Consider the following 22921-nt stretch of genomic DNA (forward strand, 5'->3'; position numbering starts at 1 on the left):
CAATCTCCCACTATCTCTATGACATACAAGACAAATAAATCGACAGGCCAATTCATAAACACATCTAACTTCTTTTAAGTTGCCAAAAAACTATCGAAACTGTCTGTGTTTATTATTGAGTCCTTTTACAAGCTTCATAATGGCTGTTGACAACCATAATTCCTTACTTTCGACACAGAAGTCGTCCGATTCTGGTCTCCAGGTAGCTCTACACCCCCTCGTTCTCCTCACAATTTCAGACTATATTACAAGACACACTCTGCGACAACAAACTGGACCTGTAGTTGGAGCTCTGCTAGGTCAACAGAATGGTCGCGAAATCACTATTGAGCATGCATTCGAATGTCTGCTCACTACAGAGGAAGATGAAGTAAAGCTATCTCCATTATGGTTTGAGGCAAGATTACAACAAAGTATGTACAACCTAACTTGAGTGGGCAATTTCTTTCATACTGACTTTCTACAGTGAAGGATGTTCATAAAGTTCCTGCGCTTGATCTTGTCGGGTGGTATACTATCATTCCTAACTCTGGACCTCAACCCATACATCTTCCTATTCATCGACAAATTCTCTCTATATACAATGAGTCTGCCATTTTACTCGGCTTTCATCCTGAAGAAGTACTTGGTGGCGCAGTTGGCGGAAAATTGCCTCTCACAATATACGAAAGCAACTATGAGGCAGAGGAAAGCGGCGTGGAGACTGGGGAGGACAAGGAAATGAAAGACGAGGAACAACAACTCAAGCTCAAATTTAAGGAACTCCCATTCACTATCGAGACTGGCGAAGCAGAAATGATCAGCGTTGATTTCGTGGCTCGTGGTGGAGGAAATGCTACAGCTGTAAACGGTACCAGCAAGAAAATTACCATTGTGGAAGGTAAAGGAAAGGGCAAAGGTAAAGAAAAGTCCAAAGACTCAGAGACCTCGAAACGCGAAGAGAGCAGTCTATCACGAGAAGACGAAGAACAAATTGCCTCCTTGACTGCAAAGGCAAATGCTATCAAGATGCTTCAATCTCGAATTAATCTGGTTGCCGCCTACCTCCAAAACCTCCCTCCCTCGTACGTGGCCGACGGCGTTGTCTCGGAAGCAGATACCGAATCGAAGAACTTTGCGCCAGTCAATCACTCGATTCTTCGGTCTATTCAAGCCCTTCTCGGTCGTCTTAGTGTTCTTATACCCGCCGACAGTCAAGGTTTCGAACACGAACTCATCTCTGAGAAAAACGATGTCAGCCTCATCTCCCTCCTCAGCGAGCTCACTAAATCAGCCCACGATATCAGAGAAACAGGAAAGAAGTTTGCTGTTGTAGAGAACGGAAAGGCTAGCGGAATGAAGCGCCCTGGAATGGGCTGGGGTGATCAAAGTCATCCAATGCGAGAAGTAATGCATGTTGGAGATCTTATGTCATAGGGTAGCTCTCCCCCCTGATTTCAACGGCGTATTTCGGTTTGGGCGTATGAAGGTATAGGTAGGCATGCAGGTGGTGCGCGATTTACATTTTGAAGAAAAGGGAATCTGGCGTACTTGCATGAGGGATTTCAGATATCATGAGAATGAGAGATACGAATGAACGAGAATTAGATAGGCAATGAATACCTGACCTGACATGAACATGAACATGAATTTTCCTCTTGCATATCTTATCTTGTGAAACAACGCCGAGAAGGAAATATGGTTCGATGGATTGTTACACAATTGTGTGTTTGACTTTGAGATATAGTCGCACGACATTGTTACCGGATTTAGACACGGATATCTACATAGTACTCGTGCTTCAGAGGTGATTGAGAGACAGAAATCACAACCTTGATGGGTAGAAAGCGGATTTGCATGTTAAATGCGAGGTGGCATCATGGGGAAATAAGAAATAAGGGTATTATTGACCAAATATATTGGCTCAGGTAGGCCATTACCAAATGCCTTCTTAGGATCTCAATATTTGAAACGAGTTTCAGTATCTACGTAGGAAAAGAGTCTCGATTTCACGTGTGCTTGAGGTCAATTCTAAGGAACAGTTTTTTCAACATGAGGCGAAATTCGAATGTATCAATTGAATTGCAAACATATTCGATTTGTCTATCTCCGGCTTCAAAGCATGACGCCAACCCTATACCAGATATCTTTCTTCCACAGTAAAACACCAGGTTCATCCCACCAACCACTTTCCCAAATTAACCTTCGACTTCTTATCTAAAAAAAAATTGCCAGATCGTGTGCGTAAGGAAGAAAGAAAAGAAGAAAAAATTCATTATGGTCCCATAAAAGTCAAATAACTCCATCGTTTCCCCTTGTACGCTTCTATACCTCAATAACCACCTTTAAGATAAGATCCCCGTTCTCATCCATCGTCTTTCCCGCCAGCTCAAATGCTTGCTTTGCATTTCCCAGACCTTTAAACCGATGCGTAACCATGTTGTCCAAGCTCGGAAGACCTCCTTTCTTCCCGCTAGCACCCAACATTCTGATACCTGTCGGATACGTATTTGCGTATCTGAAGACACCTAGAATGTCTACTTCGCGGAGATGAGCAGCGGAGAGAGGGAGCGTTTGGATGGGTGTTCCCATGCCGACCATGATTACTTTTCCACCCGGTTTGGTGCTGTAGATGGCGGTTTGCATGCAAATTTCCTTGCCGGTGCATTCAAAGGTCATGTCAGCGCCTTCGTGGTCGTGTTCGGCGAGGATGTCATCTGGGGATGAAATGGAGAGGATGTCGGAAGCAGTGCATTTTGCAGAGTTGAGACGATCGGAGATGGTGGTATAGGAAGAGATAGGTGTTGTGGTTCCTGAAGCTAAAGAAGGAGTGGATGTTCCCGAGGAGGAAGCAGTAGAGGGAGCGCTGGAGTTGGAGCTAGAAGGAGGAATCACATATCCGTGGGTAGCGAAACCGTGGTCGAGGGCGTACTGGACCCGGTTCGCGGAGATGTCGGTTATCGTTACAATAGGGCAACCAGATTGACGAGCCATGGCAGCGACGAGGAGGCCTACTGCTCCAGCCTGGTGACATTTTAGCAAAGTAATTAAGACTAAAGGAGTAAAATCGGCGATGCATGGGGCTACAGGGATTTATTAAAGTAATGACTTACTCCGATGACAACGGCTGTGGACCCAGGTGTAGGTGCTGCTCGATTCACAGAATGAATTGCCACGGAGAGTGGTTCCAAAAGTGCAGCAGCGTCGAATGAGATATGATCCGGAAGCCTGAATGATATATCAGTAAGCTGCTTTGCTAAGACTGCCTTCATAGACTTTGAAAACATACTTGTGACACCAAACAGCTGGATGATTGATCCTCTCTTGCAACGTCCCCTGAAAATGAGGTACACTTTTTGCACTACTCCTGAATCTCATCTTCTTGCAAAGGTTATATCTTCCTTTTCTACAGATATCGCATTGACCACATGATATGCCCACTTCGAGAGCGACTCGATCCCCAATAGCAAAACCATTAACTTGTGGTCCAATTCCTACAACCACACCTGAAGCTTCATGACCAAGAGATAGAGGCGCACAAGCACATAAATCGCCATTAGCGAACTTCTTGTAATAGCTTACATCGGAACCGCAGATGCCAGTCGATTTGATCTGAACTTGGAGTTCACCGATGAGAGGTTCGGCGATATTGCGAACTTCCTAAGTGTTTAATGTCAATCGGGACGCTCTTGATATATTTATATGCGTCTGAGTTTAAGTGGGATGGATTCCTCTCACCAATCTCACATCTTGTATTCCGTGTAGAACGCTACTAAGAATGCTAGACTTATTACTGACGTGGGATGTGACCTCCACGTTCATCACATTTTCATTGTAAGCTGGCGCCATTTGAGATTGCTCTGTGTGATATCAAAGATATGAGGTAACAAAAATATCCTCTTAGTGCTCTGACCAAGAAAGAAAAGTGTTGGGGCTTAATAAATTCTTCTATTTTCGCACTCTCCAAAGTAAACCCCCAAACTTATACCGTTTACCTTCTTCCCCTGGAGAAGAAATTGGCGCTCTCCTTGTCGAGTCACATAGCTTGTAGTTATCTACATCATCATGATTCATTTCGATTGCAAGACATCTATCATGCAAATACCTGATCTATCATGTTGCTATCCATCGCGCAGTATACTCAGTAACAGTCAGTCCACTGGAATGTTGCGGAAATGTGTATATCCCATGCATCTGTACCCTGCAGACGCAGGCACGGAAGCACACCACACCTTGATTGAATTCTGTGCTTCCAGCGGAGTCGGACCTTTGTATTAGGTACCTCCGCGATTGGAGTGAAATATACTTTATTTCATGTATATCCAAATAGTGAAGATCCTGAAAGATCGTATGAGGTGTAACGGCAGATAAAAGATACAACATTGCCGGATATCTTGCTGCAGCTAGACGTTGAAGATAGCTGTGTGGCTAGAAATGTATTCCGGCCCCTCACTTGACGCTTATCCTGGTAACTGGTACATCGCCCATTCTTTTGCGTTGTTTATCAGTGTGCAGCGTACATCGTTGAAGTGACAAGACGTACATATCAACTAATGTCTTGAAAAGTCAACAATACATTATACATGCCGGATATTAAAGCTATTAGAGGCCTGGGTCCGATAAGACGTCCAAGCCAACCAATCCGACAACTCCATTCGCATCTCTGAGAGAGTGGAGAAGTTTAATGGAGCAATGATTTCCCTAGATAATACGTGATTAGTCGTCACCAAACTTCAAACCCGGACAATCATTTTCCTCCATACCCCAGATTCTTCCCAACCTTATTAGATTAACATCGGAGTATCGGTGCAATCACGACGAGAACTCTTTTGATCGTCGATTTACCCGTCGATGGGTTCTTTTGTGATGAAAAAAAGTTGATAGAGATATTGATATCCTGGATGGCGCGTTCCTCAAATTCACGAAAATTCGGTAAGGCTGGTGGATGTAGCATGAATGAATGGTATAATCCTGAAAGGGATATTTTATAAACGGCGATATTGGATATTTTATGCCGATAAGCAGAGCCAAGATGTGATACAAAGTTCGTCATGGCACACATACTGGGTAAATTTTCGCATTTCCTCATCTTTATTCGAAGAAACCCACTTTCACGCAGAATTAAGGTGGCAATGGCGAATTGAGTGGCAGCGAATGATTGTCCAATCCAAGCTGAAAAAGAGCAAGAATCCGAAGGGGAGTCAAAAAAAAAAAGTAAGAAAAATCAAGGACTTGAGTACAAAGGCAAGAAAGAGTTAGATTATTAGATAGGTAGCTTATTATGCCCCTCTTCGGAAGAACACGGCCCGCATGCCTGATATTGTGTGAAAATGCATTCTCCCTCCACAACGTCACATTTTTAATTCCGGGTGGTATGTTGATGTTTTGATCCTACTGGAGAGGATGATGTGATGGGAAGGTAGATCGTAACCTTTGATCGTTGAGAGAGTTTTTGTGACGTGGCTAAAGCTGCTGCATGTTCTCTTAACATTCAAGAGTCTGCAGAAATCAGAGATGTGATACAGAAAAGTTTATCAAATTATTTTCAATGAAGCTTGTGGCACACGTTTAATATGATACAAGGAAGTCTACTCTTCAAAAGGAGTGTCGTTGGGTGTTGTACGAACCAAAGGCCTGGTTCGGATTGATTTTGGGCTTGCTTATCCATTCACAAGGGTAATATAAGGTAAGGTAATGTAATGTAATTAATGTAATCATCTTGATTAGCGAAAGATACTAAAAGGTGTATATGCATTCAACCGGGAGCCCTGGAAACTTTTCGAGGATCTAGCGGGTTTGCGGCTCATTTTCAAGTGATATATATGCAATGGGTGCATACCAAACTACGAGAAGCAAACATCTACTTAAGCGGTGAGGAAACCTACCTGGCCAGGTTGGATGGTACCCAAATAATCTGGTCAAATATTCTCAAGTACTATCAAAAACATACATGATGCCAGTAGCTTAACGGATAAAGTCGCACAAAAATTATTGTATTGCATACACTTTGCATGAACGATACAGATTTTGGGTGATACAACGGGTGTGACCAGGGTCCTTTTCTCGGATCACAATACCGGGAAAGTTTCTTGCTAAGAAGAATTCTCGGCAATAAACCACTTCATAGAACATTAGCCAATCTCGACGCCGCATTTCTCGCATCAACCCGGTCCTCGTCATCTTCTTCTTTTAAGCCCGGCAATCCACCAGTACTGCCACTGAGCGACCTATCACGACCAACGCCTCCTTCTTCTTCGCCATTTGCGCCGTCGGGAGTAGACATGAAACTGCCTGAAATGCTCCGGTTAAGTCCATCGGGTCGTCTTGGAACACCAGACCACGAATCACCTTTAGGACCTTGACTAGCTGCAAGACTGGCTCTCCTTGCTGCGGGGTGTGATTCTCTACCCAACCGGCTAAGTCCACCAGAAGAATCGATCGCTCGGATATCAGGTCTAATGCTTTCCAGGGTCGCCAGAGTCCGTCGCTCCGCTTCAATTTCACGAAGCACATATTCTCGAATGCTTAATCTTAGATCTGCAGCAGTCCGAGCGAACCATCTTCGTTGTTCAAGTAACAAGTTTGCCGTGACACGTTGGGTTTTATTGTGAAGATAAACTTCATTGCTGCGTGCTTCATCAAGTGCTGATATGGCTTCATCAACCTTTTCCCTTCGGACAGATGAGCTGGCCTTTAAGCGGTCTGCAGCATTAAGCTTGCTTCGGGTTAATTGCTGGGCCTGTAGTAATTCGCGCAGAAGTATGTGTCGGTTTGTGAGGGTTTCTTTGACAATGAATGAATCTTGAGAATGATACTGAAGAGGATCACCTATGGTTGTGGCTTCAGCAGTACCTTGTGCTGCATGGAAATCTCCTGTACTTTGGATTGTCTTTCCAAGCTTACGGTATGCATTAGCAAGTCCTTGGTGAGGTTCTTGGATATTCATTGCGCCCAATTTGACACCGAAATCGGACTCCGCTAGACCAAGACCTGTATACACGTTAGTATTTGGATTTCCAACTGTCATGTGACAACCTACCTCGTCTTGCTTTGACCAATTTGTCTACCTTATGTCCTGCATCCATCGTTCCTAAGTAGAAGAGCTTCACCACCGGCCTTGCATCTTGTAATTCTGGCGTGTCATCGGGCGGAGGTGCAAATTGTTTGATAACCCTTCGGCGAACTCCAGTAGCTGGTTGCTTTCGCTTCAGCATTGGGCTGTATCCAAAATCACTCTCAACAAACAGAACCATCTCATCGTCCCTCATTAATACGTCATTAGAGCAAACATAATTGAGCCATCTTTGGAGAGAAGCTTTAACGCGCGCTTCATCCTCATCAGTGCCAGCACCAGCAGATGTCAACGCGGGAGGAACTGCAGGAACTATAGCTTCCGGATTTGAGGATATTAAATGATCTGCTAACTTGATGAATTCGGAATGCGTTCGTCGGACATCGCGAAATTGGGTCGTTCTAAATTTTGGAAGATTGGTCTACGCAATTGGTTAGCCAAGACCAAAGCTACATATTGCTTGATCGATGACTTACGTGTACATCAAATCGCAAGATAGGATCTTTCCTCCCAGTGCGCTCCAGTCCGGTGATCTTTGCTTGCAGCTTGTAATGAGGTGCCGAAGGATGGTGCCCTTGTCGCGCAGCAGAATGATGATATCTCTGAGGTTCCGGCCTATGTTGACCCGCTGGATACTGTTGCTGTGGAGCTGTTTGCTGTTGATACTGTGCAAAACCTTGCTCTGCCTCGGCATCGCTTTGACTTGATTCGACAGTGTCAGGTCTGCGACTTTCGGCATCAGAGACCGATGCACCAGCACTGCTATCGGGTCGATTGAAACCTCCAGTCCCCATTATATCTTCTTGCGAGTAGCCTGCACCGCCTTGTTGACCCGGGTTGTACGGTGTCGGTGACACAATATCTCTGGATGGAAATGTGCTGGTTTTTGGATGCTGTGGTGAGCCAGTAGGGGAAGATCCCCATGGAGAAGCACCCGCAGGATTATCTGCATCGTTGATCGAGGCAGAATAATCCATGATGAATGGCGCGACCTTTTAGTATGGAAGACGATAAGCTAGAGTCAACAGAATAAGAATGTAGCAATTATTGGATCAGAAAGAACTTTTGTATTTAAACTGGTGCATCTGGGTATTTCATAAACTCGTGGAAAACATGTAGAAAGACGGCAAATCAAATAATCAATCGAGGTTGATTAGAGCTTTTGCTGAAGTAGGTAGGTATTGAGAAGAGTTCCCAGGTTCGGCCGCTCCGTGGTCTGGCTTATTCCGCCGTCAAAATTCGAGCCTCAGGCAAAAATTAGTAATCCATTATTATTCTCCCTTGGCCCTCTGAAATTAAAGTACGAAGAGCATTTATATCTTCAATCATTGAGGGGATGGTCTTGTTGGTATCAAAAAGAGGGTGTCAAGTATGGCATCGATACTTGACACAAGTTACACGACCTTGTCTGGCTAAGCCTAGTCAATTGAATGCGTTCATTCGTTATAATTCACAGCATACTGAAAGTCACGATGCATTAACAGAGACAACTCGAAATATTGGCATCATAGCTCATATCGATGCAGTAAGTTTCATTGGTCTCTTTTGGAAATTTTTCTGATTTCAAAAGGGCAAAACGACAACTACTGAGCGTATGCTCTATTACAGTGGCTATACTCGACGCATAGGAGGTAGGTATGATTGTACTGGTCACATGATCACCATGAATATAATCTAATAGATCTACCAGACGTCGATGATGGTTCTACCGTCACAGACTTCCTCCCCGCCGAGAGGGCCAGAGGGATCACTATCCAGTCGGCAGCCGTTACGATGCATTGGCCCCCTGAAGCTGAGAAGGATACATCCTCGAAAGCGTCTGACCCATCTCGATCACTGATATCGCATACTCTTAATCTGATTGATACTCCGGGGCACGCGGATTTTACGTTTGAAGTGCTTCGTTCTTTGAGGATCCTTGATGGTGCTGTATGCATTCTTGATGGTGTGGCAGGAGTAGAAGCTCAAACAGAAAAAGTATGGAAACAGGCAAATAATTATAGTATTCCTAGGATCGCTTTCGTCAACAAGCTTGATCGTGAAGGGGCTGCCTTCGCGAGAACGGTAAAAGAGATTGGTTCGAGGCTCCGGGGCTGGCCTGCGGTGTGTCAAATTCCATGGTGGGAAGGTGGGAAAGGAAAGTTTATGGGAGTCGGTGATGCAGTCAATCTTTGTGCTCTAAAATGGGAAGAAGGTGGGGATGGCAAATCAATCCAGCATTTCACCCTTGATCAGCTGAAAAGAGATGATCCTGAATTCGCTGAAGAAATCGCCAAAGCGCGAGCTGCGCTCGTAGAGGCATTATGCGAATTTGATGAAGGGCTTCTTGAAACCTGGCTGGAGTGTAACGATGACAGTCTGCTTATATCATCGACGGCCATTACAAAGAGTTTGCGAAAATGCGTACTCGATGGTTCCGGTAAACTCATACCTGTCTTTGCTGGGGCCAGTTTTCGGAATATCGGTGTTCAACCGCTTCTTGATGCCATCAACAATCTTCTACCAAACCCTACCGAAAGGCCTGACCCAGAAGTCCGACTTGGAAACGTTCATGGCAGCTTATCTCAACTTTTGAACGGAAAGCTAGATCTTACCGCGGCGCAACCAAGACATCTCTCCAAAAAATCCAATGCGCGGACTTCCCTCATTTCTCAGGTCGAAGCTTGTGCCCTTGCTTTCAAGGTGGTCAATGATCCTCGACGCGGCGTGTTGGTCTACATCAGGGTATACTCCGGTACAGTCAAGCGGAACACTACTTTATGGAACACGAATCTTCATGTTTCAGAAAGAGCCCAAAGACTGTTACAGATGTACGCGTCTGATGCAGTAGAGATACAAAGCATTCCCTCCGGTCAGATCGGCGTTATTGCCGGCTTAAAACACGCTCGTACAGGCGATACTCTATTGTCATACACAGGTGCTCATCCAAAGAATGGCCCGCCGCCACCTTTGAATACTCTTCAACTAAGACCGATCAATGTTCCTCCACCAGTATTTTTTGCCGCTATTGAGCCTCACAGTCTAAGCGAAGAAAAAAATGTTGCTGAAATATTGCAGCTCTTATTGAGGGAAGACCCAAGTCTCCATGTTAATATTGATGAAGAATCTGGGCAAATGCAGCTGAGTGGAATGGGCGAGCTCCATCTTGAAATCGCAAAGGATCGACTCGTGAATGATTTCAAAGCCAAGGCAACCATGGGCAATATCGAAATCGGGTACCGAGAATGTGTACTCTCTCCAACATCACCTCACAAATATATATTTGATCGTGAAGTTGCTGGGAAAAAAGGAAAAGCAGGCTGCGAAGCTAGTATCAGTCCAGACGAGCAGCCACTAGAAGATTCTGACCATACTATGAATATTGATGGAAATACAATCACAATCCGCATCCCGAAACCTGCTAAGAATGATGGAGGTGATGGAACTCTGACACTCCCCTCCGATATGACCCTCAGTGAAGTTCACACAGCATTGATCAATGGGGCTGTTGCTGGTCTAGCCCGGGGCCCCCGTCGTGCATTCCCGCTTCATTCTGCGCATGTGTTATTGACGTTTGATACTGTTGAGGATGTCTTTGGTTCCGACACCACATCTGCCGCATTATCTTCTGCGTCAAGAAATGCGGTACAAGCTGCTCTCAAAGAAGCATTCCAAGCGAACTCTATCGGACTTATGGAACCAGTCATGAATGTGGTTATTAGTTGCGACGAATCATCCCTTGGTGCAATTGTGCACGATCTATCATCAGCTCGTGGTGGTCATGTCTTATCACTTGAGAATGATAGTGATGAAGAAGATGCAGAAAATGAGCTAGCGCCAATTGATATTTCAAGAGTCTATACTCCTCCAGATCCATTCGCGTCAGGAACCGGCACTAATTCATCGGGTCCTGGCCAGCAGCGCCAAATTACCGCTAGGGTGCCTTTGAAGGAAATGGTTGGATATTTGAAGCATTTGAGGAGTATGACTGGCGGTAGAGGAACATTTGTCATGAGCGTTGATAGGTTTGAAAGACTTTCTGGGCCAAGAGAAAAGGCTTTGTAGCGCATATATGAATTGCAAGAAACTTAGTTATAAATGATATGCTTATGTATTATGTATTTATATTGGCATTATCTTTGTCTTGGGAGCTTGAATAGTATCAGTGGCCTCCTTTTCACAAAAGATTTTCCTGCTTATATATCCACATCTCCTTTCACCGTCTTCTGTGTGTTGCACTATGTAACTCTTTATCGATTTGAATAACCAACTTGTATTCCGCTTTACTTCCTACGAAAAATAGTATCTCGATTTTTCAACTGACCAACAAGTCGTATGCCATCTAAATCATTCCCTGCTTTATCAATATCACATATCATCATAATATCTACTGGTACCAGCGCTTTCTTTCCCTTCCCGTTTGCATTGCTACGTTTGAGCTTTAAAATTGTTATCCTTTCAGCGCCGAGCAGTCCGTAGTCCTGGCTTTCTCGCCCAATACGAACTGCATCATCGTCAGCATTCATCTCCTTCCCTCACTTCCAACACAGTACCACCTAACGTCCGCAAGACGTAACAAAATTCCAAGTCAAAATCTTTCTACTAGCACCCACATCTTTACTAATAACCCGATTCCCATCCTTCTATCTCTAGAAACCCCCAAAAATGCGATATAAGACAAAAAAAGAGGAAAAAAGAGGAAAACCGAAAGAAAGAAAATATCAAATAGCCGAGCACTAGTCCAGATATCTCTCTATTCATGAGCAATGAGTTTCAGTAGATGATTAAATGCCAACATAAAGCCCATAGCAATTTTTCTCCTCAGATGGCAAAATGGCTATATCATTACATCCGTGAACATGAACTCCCAACCATAGAATAATGAATCCAACAAAAACAAATCAAGTTCACAAGACACCCGTAAATCCATCACGCCAACCCCTTTTATCCCCCTCTCAGCACAGACCTACACATACCAACCAAAACCTACCCTCTTAGTCCCTATCTCCTCCTCCCAAACATAAGGTTAACCTAACCCCCCATTCCTCTTCAAGAACCCCAACGAGTCGCAGAACAAACGAGATGATATACCCACCACCACCTCTACATCCATATCCAGAGTACAGTAACTATATTATCCTGAATCATCAATAATTGCCAATTTCCCCGCTCCGCTGTGGGTCTGATTGATGGATTCAAATTCATCCCTTATGAATATCATATCATATCCATCACACTCCTTTCCACGGATTCACGGACTCAGAAATCATATTCATGTATATAAAATAGGGAGGGAAAAATGGTATATGTACGTGTGTATTTTCACCCCTCGTATAACCTAACACGGGAGACTTCCCTTTCCCTCAATACCTATCTATCACAACAAATTCCTTCCTTCCTCTTGGCCTGATCTGATCTCCTTACCCCACGCCCCCTTTTTCCTCCCGAAGATCTACCGATTTCCTACGTCTTCTCTCCTCTCCTCTTCAGGGAAAACAAAAACAAGATTGAAGAAAAGGAATAAATAAATAAAACCATGGAGCCCGTCGGCGCTCTCCTCATCGCTCTCTGCGTTCTCGGTATCGTCGGTCTTGGAATCGGTATCGTGGGGTATTTCCACACGGGTCGTCGATGAGGTTGGGGTTCTTGTTTTTTCGCGTGTATGCTATGGGATTTGCTTGGGGGTGCGATTTGTGTTGATGGTGGAATGGTGGATGGATGGATGGGGGTTGGGAAGTGATGTAATGTTGTAGGGTGGGATGTTGGTGGGGATTTGTTTCTTCTTCTTCTTTTTTGATGAAAGAGAAAAAGAAGAACTAGAGGGGGGAAATGTATTGGGTATCTTGTATAAGATAATGAAAGGCGATGCATGCACACACTCGGCGTTGAGTAAAAGGGAGCGCATAAATCAGCGCAAGAATGGGAGGAAAGGGAAGAATGGGAAGGGAAGAAACGCAGGAAAGAAAAGAGAAGAAATGAAGGAAAAGGCAGGAAAGAAAGGCAAAGAAAGGCAAAGCAAAGCTAAGCAAGGAAAAGAACCGAAAACAACGTCCAAGTTCAGCAAAGCAAGACAGACAACACAACACATCACAACGCACCCGAACAAACCAAATCCCTTCCTCCTCCCCCACCAATAAACCCAAACCCATCACCATCACCATCCCAAAAGAAACCCAACACACCAGATTCCACCTACCCAAAACACAGCACCCAGGTATAAACCGATCGACATGCAAGATATTGATTACCGACACAACATCAACCTCCTCACGCATGCTGGAGACAAAATTTCATTCATTCATTTTATGACTAATACAGGATCTTCATTTGGTATTCGTTTCGTTTCGTTTCGTTTCATTTCCACCTTTACAGCCGAGAGATATACTGTAAGGACAAAAAGGAAGAACGAACAAAGGATCGACAGAACGACAGAACCAACGAACGAAAGAAATAACAAAACCCCACTCATCGCGACGATATAAAAAGACAAGCCAGCTAGCCAGCAACCAATCTCACACTTGAGACTTTAGTGATATATAGACGAGGATCACATCCCACATTTTTTCAACACGCAGGGAGAGAATGCGACGAAGATGAATTTTCAATTTTGCAATTGACGATCTAATCTAATCTAATCTAATCTAATCAAGTGAAGTGTAGTGAAGTGAAGTGTAGTGAAGTGAAGTGTGAATCAGAGAATCTTCCACAGAATTCACTTCTATCTCCCATGCCTCTCTATGAACCATGCACAAAAAACGCCCATGGTACTCCCCCAAATATGTACAGAGTAGAGTGGTATCTTCCCTTCCTTTTGCATGCCTTTAAAAAAAAACGCCATTCCCCATTCCCCATAAACTCAAGACGCAAGACGCAAGCCAACCTCTAACCCCCACCTCAAACTCCCATGCTCAATCTACCCCTAAATAACCTCTTCCCTCTCCCACCCCGAAGGCTTCAAACTCTCAATCCCCTTTCCTGGTTTCTCCCCCCTCTCCTTCCCATACACACTCACAAAGGGATTGGGATCTTCATCCTGCTTCAAATTTCCCAACGTATGATTGACTTCCCTATGCTTCGCCTCATCCGCTCGGATGTAATACAGCAAATCTCTCATACTTCGGTTACCCTCCGGCATACCCCAATACTCGACCGCCAAATCCGGAGCTTTGAAGTTTGGATCCGCCCACTTTGGGAGGTGGCCATTTTCGAGATCTTGGATGGAGAGGGTATAGGTGAGGACGGCTTCTTCTTCGAGGTAGCCGACGAAGCGGTGACAGGTGCGGGGGGAAAAGAGGTAGCAGAGGAAGAAGGAATTGAAGAAGACGCCTTGGGCGCCAAGGATCAAGGTGCGCATGAAGATGCCGGGTTCGTACATTTTAAGAAAGGTGAGAAGGTGCATGCGTTCATTATATGCTAGAATTGAGAACATTAGCCACCGATCTCCGAGAGAAAAATAATAATAATAAAATACAAATTCAATATAAAGACGGGGAAAACAAACCTTCTTCAAGCAACGTTTCAATCCAACCATTATCTCTCTTCAACCCCCTCAAACTCCTCAAATGTCTCAACATACCCGCCACCATCCCGGGCACTCCCGCCACCGATTCCAAAAACACATAACGAATCAGCCATTTCCGCTCACTCATCTGATATGGTTTTGTAGCCGTAAGTGCATTACTATCGGATGCTTTCTTGGGTTCTTCCACATTATGTTTATATCCCGTTGCAAAATCCGTACACCATCTCAGGAAACGCACCATTCCCAATGCAACACGATCGGAGAAATCTCGAGGTTTGCGGTGTGCAAAGTAGACTTTGCTGCGCATTTGTTCGGCGGTGTAGCTATTTCGATATTAGTATTCTGTTTGCCACCAGAAAACTCAAAGCAATCTGTGAAAGACATACGGTGGATGGGGCCAAGCAGGTTCCGTTCTCTTGATTTGTCCATGTTCAGGTTCTGGAAAAAGATCTCTTCCCTTTACTTGGATTTTGGAAGCAGATGTGAATGCTCTTCTTGATGGTCCATGTGCAGTACATGTACTCGACGACAACCCATATGATTGAGCAAAGAAAGCTACAGCTTTTGACAACTGAGCTGCTGATTGATTTGAGAGGGGTCTTGTAGATACCCTTGATACATACATTGTTGTCATCAAGTGTGTAATTGGAGTATGACTAAGTTGATGTAGTGTGATGTGATGTGATACTAGGTAGTCAAAGGTAGTAAAGTGTTAAGTAGAGGTAAAAAGTATTTGAATGTTTGAATATTTGAAAGTACTACTTATAAATTGCCACAAAGCAGGACGAAAGGCTACTTTTTATTTCACTCGAAAAGAAAAAGTTATGTATAGCAACAAGTGTATCAAGGATTAAGCGTCTAGACAAGCTGACATAGCAAAGAAGAAGATACGGAACGCCAGTGGAAGACTCATAGCGGTTTCACTATAAATTTTCAAATTACTGCGAAGAAGAAACGGAAGAGCTGAAATTTCTCTTTGTATGACACTTGACCCAAGGATTTCCGTGGTCGGTGTTGGGTGCACATACATACCATCAGAGAATACGAGTAGTGCAGATCAAGATAAGAAAACAAGCAAACGCCAGAGCTCCTTTACATTCTATTTTCGCCGACGACCCATAATCCAACATGAGCCAAGCTTCAATTAATCGCCGAGAATGTTAAATTCATCGGAATGCGATATCCAATTCCATCTTTCTAAGTGGACGAAAACGAAAACAAGGGATTTGAATGGGATTTGAATCATTTGATATGCGCCCCACCAAACTCAGCCTTGTGGATCACATGATCATATGATGTCAATATATACGGATACTTTAGGATTCTGTCGTAGCGGTTTCTTCCGATCATAGGGGGCGTTGGACCTAAAAGGAAATTTTGGTCATCAAAGGGTCATAGGAATGAAATTTTCAAAACATACCTAGCTCCAAGTCAAGAGAAAATTGGAGATCATAATCACTATGAGTGCATTAATAATTATCAAATTTTATCTTGACTATGAGGTGCAATACAATTTAGTCCTAATCTTTTCGATTCTTCTCCTAAATCTGCTGAAGTGCTGATAATATAATGTCTTGACGAATGAATCAAGACATGTAGATAGGATGTCTCCAAAATACTCCAAATGTTTATATCGCTGCGCTTAGTTGTCATAAAATATAATACAATCGGTCTCCATCTGCTCAATATTGAGGATTTGGTCGCCAAAATCTCTGCACTAAAATAGTCTCCGGAGCATTCCCGTCCTGGCCTTCATCTAGTTCCCGGTATGAAGGAAACGAAGGTCGGACTAATTGATCACCATGATACTCAATTTCACATTGTTGTTGTAAGTCTTGCCGATTCCCAATCCAAGATTCCTGAAACAAATGATTGTCACTATCCCAAGGGTTGTATTCTGTCCTTCGAACATCTTGAAATTGGTAATCATTCGTTCGGAAGTCGATATCGTAGCGAGGTCCGGCCATCTCGTATCTTGATATTGAATCCTTATACATGTTTTCTTCTTGAGGCCCAAACTCACGGAGATCACCCATCTCAAGGACGTCTTCCCCACCGTAAGACATTCTCTGTTCCGTTTCTATATCATCCCAGTTTCCTTCAAACCCTTCTATGCCGTATTGAGGTTCTTGTAATTCGTAGAGTCCATATTGGTCAAGGATTTCATTTGAAATATCATTGGTAATCTGATCTTCCTCCTGCTCCAGTTCCATTTGATGAACATAAAGTGACGGGACTCGAATGAGGGGTGAACGCGGGGTAGATGAAAAATGCTGCCTTGACAGACCTTGATAACTTTCGTGTTCTCTTCCGGGCTGAGTTGAGAGTTGGAAATGATCCCTACTTGGATTGATGTGTGAAGTTGTCCTTAAAGGTGTAAATGCTCTGCCATTCACATTTGCCATTTTTACCTCGGAAGGCGGCTTTTCCTCTTCATCCGCCATTTCAGTCTGGGAAAGCGGCTTTCTGCTGATATTACTGGTGTTTTCTCCTGATCCACCAGATCGGCTCTGTTTGTCATTCTGGAATTGGGAATTCGTCTGCGGAAATATCTTTTCGGATACTCGTGGCTCAACTATGACATTCTCTAGTCGCTCACTGTCATTCGTAGGGGATTTATTTCTCCTCATATCTCCCTTCCCGCTTGGTGGCTGAACAGGAGCAGATTCTGTTCGCTGTATTTCTTTTCCTGAGATACTAGACATCGACGAATGGGATTTTTCTCGACTTTCGTGGCTAGCTTCCCGAATCACTGGGAGGGTAGTTGATGGGCGTTTAACTTTAGCGTTACGTGCCATTTGTTGTCGGGTAAGTGGTGTTGTTGTAAGTGCAGTCGTTGGCTTCGCATGATATTCTGGTGATTTGGAAGGTGCTCCAGACTCTTCCCCCCGATACCAGCCACGATTTGGATCATAATACTCAATGACAGTTCTACGGAGTCCCTTTTCGCGAGCCTCTACCGTAACCGGATTACTTCCTTTCAGAAACGGTTCCTCAATTTTCTTTTGCATGTGCGACGGAAGTTGAGGCAAGCAATCTGGTTGCTGGAAATTTGGAAGTCGACCAGTCTGATTGGAATTGATGGCAGAATCTGTGCCCAAGCTAGAGAACTCTCTGCTCGCCTCGACTAGACTGTTTATGGTCGATGTGATATTTTTACCTCCTGGCCCATGCAATTCATCATTCATAGGCTCTTCAATATTCGACTTCCATCGACTTGAACTCTCAATACCTGTATCCTTGAATATACCCGTTCTTTCAATAGAATTTCGTATTGAGTCCGGCGTTGCACTCATTTGCCTCTGAAAACACTGTTCTCTTCCTCGACGTAAGGCCATAGTAGCACCAGGAGAATACTGAGTCTCTGACCATGTCACAATGGTATCTGTAGTCTTGGAATGTACCTTGTGATTGCTGATGTCCTCGGAGTGAAGTTTAGGAGTAAGTTTCTTAGGGAACTGCAATTCATTGGAATGTACTTGCTGATTGCCAGAATCCATCAAATGACTTCTTTTCTCATCAATACGAGCCGCCGAGTTCTCTTTGTAGTACTGATATCGATCGTCCTCGCGGTCCATCCTCAATTGTCTCTCATATAAAGAGACTTCACATATTGAAGTTGGAGAAGTGGGATGGTCGATAGTGGCATTATTGTCCCTTACTGCGGTCTTGGACGGTTTGAAGAATTCTGCTATCTCATCTTGCGCTCGCGCAGCCTTTTTCTTTTCTTTGACACGAATTTTAGGAACCACAATAGAGTCGTTGACCTGCGACTTTCTGCCAGAGCGTTGAAGGAATTCCATTTCCGAGAAAGCGAGGTCGGGTACTTACGAACAGGTTAGCAATTCTCTTCAAACAGCCTGATACTGATGGAAACCTACGTCCTCGTCGTCTCGACGGAGAAGAAGCTCTGCCATTTTGAAAGATACCCGGGCCATTTGAAGGGCGTACCTGGCACAGTCAGTTCCTGAAACCCAACGCCAAGGATCTACTCACTGTTAAACGGTCTTTGCCTATCTTGTTCGATGCAAAATTGCTCATAAGATCCTTGCTAGCCTTTCTTGCAGCTTTTGTCCGGTCTCCTCTCCTCTCGCGCCTTGTTCTGATTGGCTTATCTACAGCTTCCGCTTTATTGCTTTTCCTTTTTGTGTCATAACGATCCTCTCTCGTCTTATGGCGCGCTCTTTTCTCAAATGTTTCTTGTTTTGGCTGCACCACAGAAGATCTGGACGAGAAAGAAGTTATGGTTGACGACACATTCCTTTCATGTTTGTGAAATCGATTTGTTTCCTCGACATGACCACGGTTGGCGGTGATTGACTTTTGAGGGATTTCAGTTCGTTTATCTACCACCTGCATCCGTGAAGCTTCGAGTAAGGAACTATCAGATGATGCGTGCTCTTCATAGGACTTCGGCCTCGGATCTACGATGCTTCTACTCTCTCCAGGTCTATGTGCTGTATGACCATAACCCAAATCCTTTGATCTCTTCTGTGGGCGGCCTGAGTCTTGAGGACGTGTCAGTGCATACAATCATGGGAGACTAACATAAATTAGGACTGTTTGTTTACCTATTTCAGTGTTGAATTGTTTTGGCGGTTCGATGATGTACTCATTTTGAGTCTGCGCAAGCCAGTTGCGAACATAATCTTTGTCCGCAGACAGTTCATTTTGATCTCTAATTGCGAGTGGTTGTTTTTGTTCCACGGATCTTTTTGGAGAATATATTCGATCATGTCTTGGACTTGCGCTATGGTTATTGTAATGCTTGTGGTGTTTTCGCGAGTCTACATGTCCATTTCCATGCTCAGGAGCATGTCTGCGCTTGCGAGAATGATGATCGCCCTCCATTGGCGAAAAAGCATATGATTGAAGCACGGGATGAATAGTAAAGGGTGGACGTTTACATTGTGAATTGAAATGAGATGAATGGTTTTATAAACTGATCAGGATGAAATAAATGATGAACTTACATGGCGAGCAATTCCTTTCCCAGCTTGAGGAAGGAAGGGCATTGTCGATAAGTGAAAAAGTGGAAGGTACGAGCCTACCAAATTTGCACCTAGGTACAATTAACTCAGAAGTAAACGTTAAGGAACATTGCCTGTCAAACTGGCCGAATCGCTCAACCTGTCGTAAATACATTTCCATCTCCAATACAACTCCTTGACATTGTGTTCCTTGAAGGAGATCATATCAGAAAATTTCCAGACCATCAGCATTATCGGCATCATCATATTTCGCTACTGCTGAAGACGTTGATTCAAGCCGTCTTCTAATCCCTACCGACCGCCTTTAATTTTGTCAAATCATATCAAAGAGCCAAGCTGTTCCTAAGACTCTATAGAAGTCAACAAGAGCCCGCATATCTTCAAGATGTATCGGCAACGAGGAAGGATAAATAGCGGTGTGGGTAATTGCAGCCCTATCCTATCCTGCACATGTGCAAACATCAAATCGCAACGGCTTTTCCGTCCAACTTTTGATCAGCGGCTGTAAAAGAAAAGATGTGATAATGTTGATCTTAATCTCAATGTCGTCTATCCATCACCTGATTGGAAGAAAATGCGAGTGCTGTTGTGAGATGTGAGTTATCACGATAATCATCATACCTATCATACCCTTCGAGGCTTTCACGGGTAGGAATTGTTACACCAATATCCGCTGTATACCTACCTTGAAGCCTCTTCATCAACGATATAAAATCTGATTATCTAGCATTTTCGTACGACCACTGCCACGACTCCCCGCATCAAATTATACAAATGAAGAGGCATTATCCTGATTCATCATGTCACCATCCGTCCGGTCTTGACCACCCGTAAACTTTAGACGAAGCACAAGTTTATCTTATTTCATGATATCCTTCGGCTTATTAGACATTTAATTGTACTTCATGCGAAGCGTCGCATTGAGTTCTAGATTTGTCGGATTCTAATTCAGATATTTTTCGGAAGGAGAAACGTCCCTTTTGGTAGAGAATCTTAGATAGGTATGTATCTCGCCGAATGAACATGTTATTTGGGTATAGCTTTGTGTGCACGTGGGTGGAATTTGATGCATGTAAGTTTCAAGGTTTGTCTGGACTCTGTATGCGGAAGATCGAAGATGGTGGAGATATTTGATAGCATGATTGTGGGATAAATGGATGCTTTTTGCGAATGGAAGAGGAAGAGGGTAAAAAGGGTGCGAAGGATGCGAAGAAAAAAATGAATTGGGAAGCTCTAAAGCCATGCATGTACTGCCAATGAATGGATGTGTGAATGGATGTGTGAATGGATGTGTGAATGGATGTGTGAATGGATGTGTGAATAGATGTGCCAACGAATATGTGCGAACGAATTGAACGGGTTTTGTTGCTGTTGTATTATTGAAAAGGAAAACTCGGTTGATTGAATAATAAAAAGTCAATAAGTTCGTGTTCCATTGATTCTATCCCGTATCAATCATTCTTTGGTGATAAGGCAGTGAGACTTTATATTCGTAATTCATGTAATACTAGTAACTCTTTTGATGGTTCTTTGGATACCTACCTACTGGTCCTCAACCTCGTCCTCGTCCTCGTTCTCATCCTCATCTCCCTATGACTCCGAGCCTACCGGTACTGGATCATCGTCCATAGAGTCTTTCCTCGTTCCACCTCGAATGCACACCATCTCCGAGCTGCAAGTTAAAAGCGTGGCAACTGGCGAGAACCGTTGGTCGGAGTTTGGAGTTGTGCACAGTGCACAGTGCACGGCACTTGGACTATTTTAGAGTGAGAGCTCCACATCCACAGAAGACCCTTGAATCAAGTTTTACCCCACCTCAATCGATAGCAATGGATAGCGATGGGATGGATAGCAATCCTGATCCCAAGCTCCCTTTGATCTTCACACCGATTTCATAGTCTCGTACCGTCGTATTATACACTCTGCAGCTACGGTATGCAACTTGATGGCTCCATAGCTCCATACCATCTTGCTACCAATCCGGTAGTGTCTGCATATCTGCAGGTTTGATCTTTGGGGATTGTGCATATGATAGGATGTTGGAATTCATACTAAATAAGCTTGCGAGCGATCGTATCATTCATTGGATTGGAAGCTGGAAAGCTTGGAAAAGCTATTGGATGGGCTAGTAAGAGGTGGATATGGACCAAGGGCATCGAGAAGAGCACAAGAATCCCAAAACATCTGGCCTTTCGCTATCGAAGGGTCGAAGGATTGATTGATCGTATGATAACACCGTCTCTTGAGGCATTGTATTGTATATATCTACGTGGGCAGATTGCGACATATCAATGCCGAAATTCGGAGATTCCTATACCTACCTAGGTACCTGCCATCTATTTCATTATCCGGCCCAGGCAATTCTGATAAATTCGTCCAGATTCATATTGGGCAACAAACGTAAAAGCCGAAGGAAGATCTGTTATATCAATTAGATACCCAAGCCAAGGATAGACCGCAGCCAAAAGAAGGATTGCTTGGTTCCAACCAACAAGAAAAGGAGTATGAATCAAAGCAAGGTTTCTAGGAAGCCATGGGCTTTTCCAGCCGTCCATTGAGCATCATGGAAACTTTCGTCTTTGACCTTTTCAACCAATGTGTGCATGATGGAATAACTTGCTTTTTGCTGCTGGCCGAATGTCACACAAGAATCATACAGCTACCTACCTAGTAGCTACCTATGTGGTGGCCTGAAGTGAGAAGTGAATAGATGATATATAGATGATTAATTCAATTTCCTTTTTGATTCTAAATAGAATATCTACGTATTTCTTTGTAAAACGTGCATTCTCCATTGGTTGAATATCTAGAAGAGATCATAAAGTAATAAATAATAAATGAGTGAAGTATTCATGGAAAATCCCAAGCGGTTGATAATGTGGGATGAAGCTTGAGGTTGTTTTTGTTGTTGAGAACTGGAACTTGGTAAAAGAGAGTCGATCTAACTCAATCGGGCGTGGACCGTGAGCCCCCCATCAAGGTGTGGTGAATTCAAGGGATCGAATCAAAGGTCAAGCTCGCTCATCTCATGGTATCTCCCTTCATCTTCTTCTTCTTGCGCGCTAGTGAATCTTATGGAGGGGGCAATAATACCAGGTAGGTAATCATATGCAGTCTCTTTCAATTCCCCCGCTTTGCGCTTAAGAGTTCACAAATCTTCCCTACCTACCTACCTCAATCATCTTAAATCCTTTCTTCCACTCCACCTTCCTCCCTCTTCCTTACAACTTACAACCTCAACTCCAAAAGACCTTCTTTCGCGATTTACCTTCGCATTCTTATATTTTATCAGATCGCACTGTCATTTCAGTCGTCCGATTGAATAATCTCTTTCCAACGATCTGTTATCTACATCTCAGACCCGATACCCTCTACCAA

At 43.8% G+C, this 22921-nt stretch overlaps 6 protein-coding genes across 6 annotated transcripts; 2 read left to right on the forward strand and 4 right to left on the reverse strand.

Annotated features, from left to right (window-relative positions):
- Positions 1 to 37: 37 nt before the first annotated feature.
- EAF02_004139 (uncharacterized protein) lies at positions 38 to 1621 on the forward strand. Its single transcript, XM_038900187.1, has 2 exons — positions 38 to 413; positions 467 to 1621. Exons 1-2 carry the CDS (start codon positions 140 to 142, stop codon positions 1414 to 1416), a joined length of 1224 nt encoding a protein of 407 aa, XP_038759894.1. The 5' UTR covers positions 38 to 139; the 3' UTR covers positions 1417 to 1621.
- A 423-nt stretch (positions 1622 to 2044) lies between these two features.
- Positions 2045 to 5180, reverse strand: EAF02_004140 (uncharacterized protein). The gene is made up of 6 exons (XM_038900188.1): positions 4743 to 5180; positions 4523 to 4680; positions 3718 to 4468; positions 3269 to 3639; positions 3093 to 3207; positions 2045 to 3003 (listed from the first exon to the last, which is right to left on the reverse strand). Exons 3-6 carry the CDS (start codon positions 3826 to 3828, stop codon positions 2305 to 2307), a joined length of 1296 nt encoding a protein of 431 aa, XP_038759895.1. The 5' UTR covers positions 3829 to 4468; positions 4523 to 4680; positions 4743 to 5180; the 3' UTR covers positions 2045 to 2304.
- A 760-nt stretch (positions 5181 to 5940) lies between these two features.
- On the reverse strand, positions 5941 to 8217 carry EAF02_004141 (uncharacterized protein). The gene is made up of 3 exons (XM_038900189.1): positions 7528 to 8217; positions 7019 to 7472; positions 5941 to 6969 (listed from the first exon to the last, which is right to left on the reverse strand). The coding sequence occupies exons 1-3, from the start codon at positions 8026 to 8028 to the stop codon at positions 6101 to 6103; spliced, it is 1824 nt and encodes a 607-aa protein (XP_038759896.1). The 5' UTR covers positions 8029 to 8217; the 3' UTR covers positions 5941 to 6100.
- Positions 8218 to 8387: 170 nt separating this feature from the next.
- Positions 8388 to 11095, forward strand: EAF02_004142 (uncharacterized protein; the record flags this gene model as incomplete). Its single annotated transcript, XM_038900190.1, has 3 exons — positions 8388 to 8576; positions 8622 to 8682; positions 8742 to 11095. The coding sequence occupies 3 exons, from the start codon at positions 8388 to 8390 to the stop codon at positions 11093 to 11095; spliced, it is 2604 nt and encodes an 867-aa protein (XP_038759897.1).
- A 2854-nt stretch (positions 11096 to 13949) lies between these two features.
- On the reverse strand, positions 13950 to 15177 carry EAF02_004143 (uncharacterized protein; the record flags this gene model as incomplete). Its single annotated transcript, XM_038900191.1, has 3 exons — positions 13950 to 14443; positions 14532 to 14875; positions 14939 to 15177. The coding sequence occupies 3 exons, from the start codon at positions 15175 to 15177 to the stop codon at positions 13950 to 13952; spliced, it is 1077 nt and encodes a 358-aa protein (XP_038759898.1).
- Positions 15178 to 16234: 1057 nt separating this feature from the next.
- EAF02_004144 (uncharacterized protein) lies at positions 16235 to 19403 on the reverse strand (the record flags this gene model as incomplete). Its single annotated transcript, XM_038900192.1, has 4 exons — positions 16235 to 18378; positions 18434 to 18503; positions 18549 to 19060; positions 19124 to 19403. 4 exons carry the CDS (start codon positions 19401 to 19403, stop codon positions 16235 to 16237), a joined length of 3006 nt encoding a protein of 1001 aa, XP_038759899.1.
- Positions 19404 to 22921: the final 3518 nt, after the last annotated feature.

Source organism: Botrytis sinoallii, assembly GCF_014898435.1.
Source record: "Botrytis sinoallii strain Bc 23 chromosome Unknown BSIN_006, whole genome shotgun sequence".
NCBI classification, from domain to species: Eukaryota; Fungi; Ascomycota; class Leotiomycetes; order Helotiales; family Sclerotiniaceae; genus Botrytis; species Botrytis sinoallii.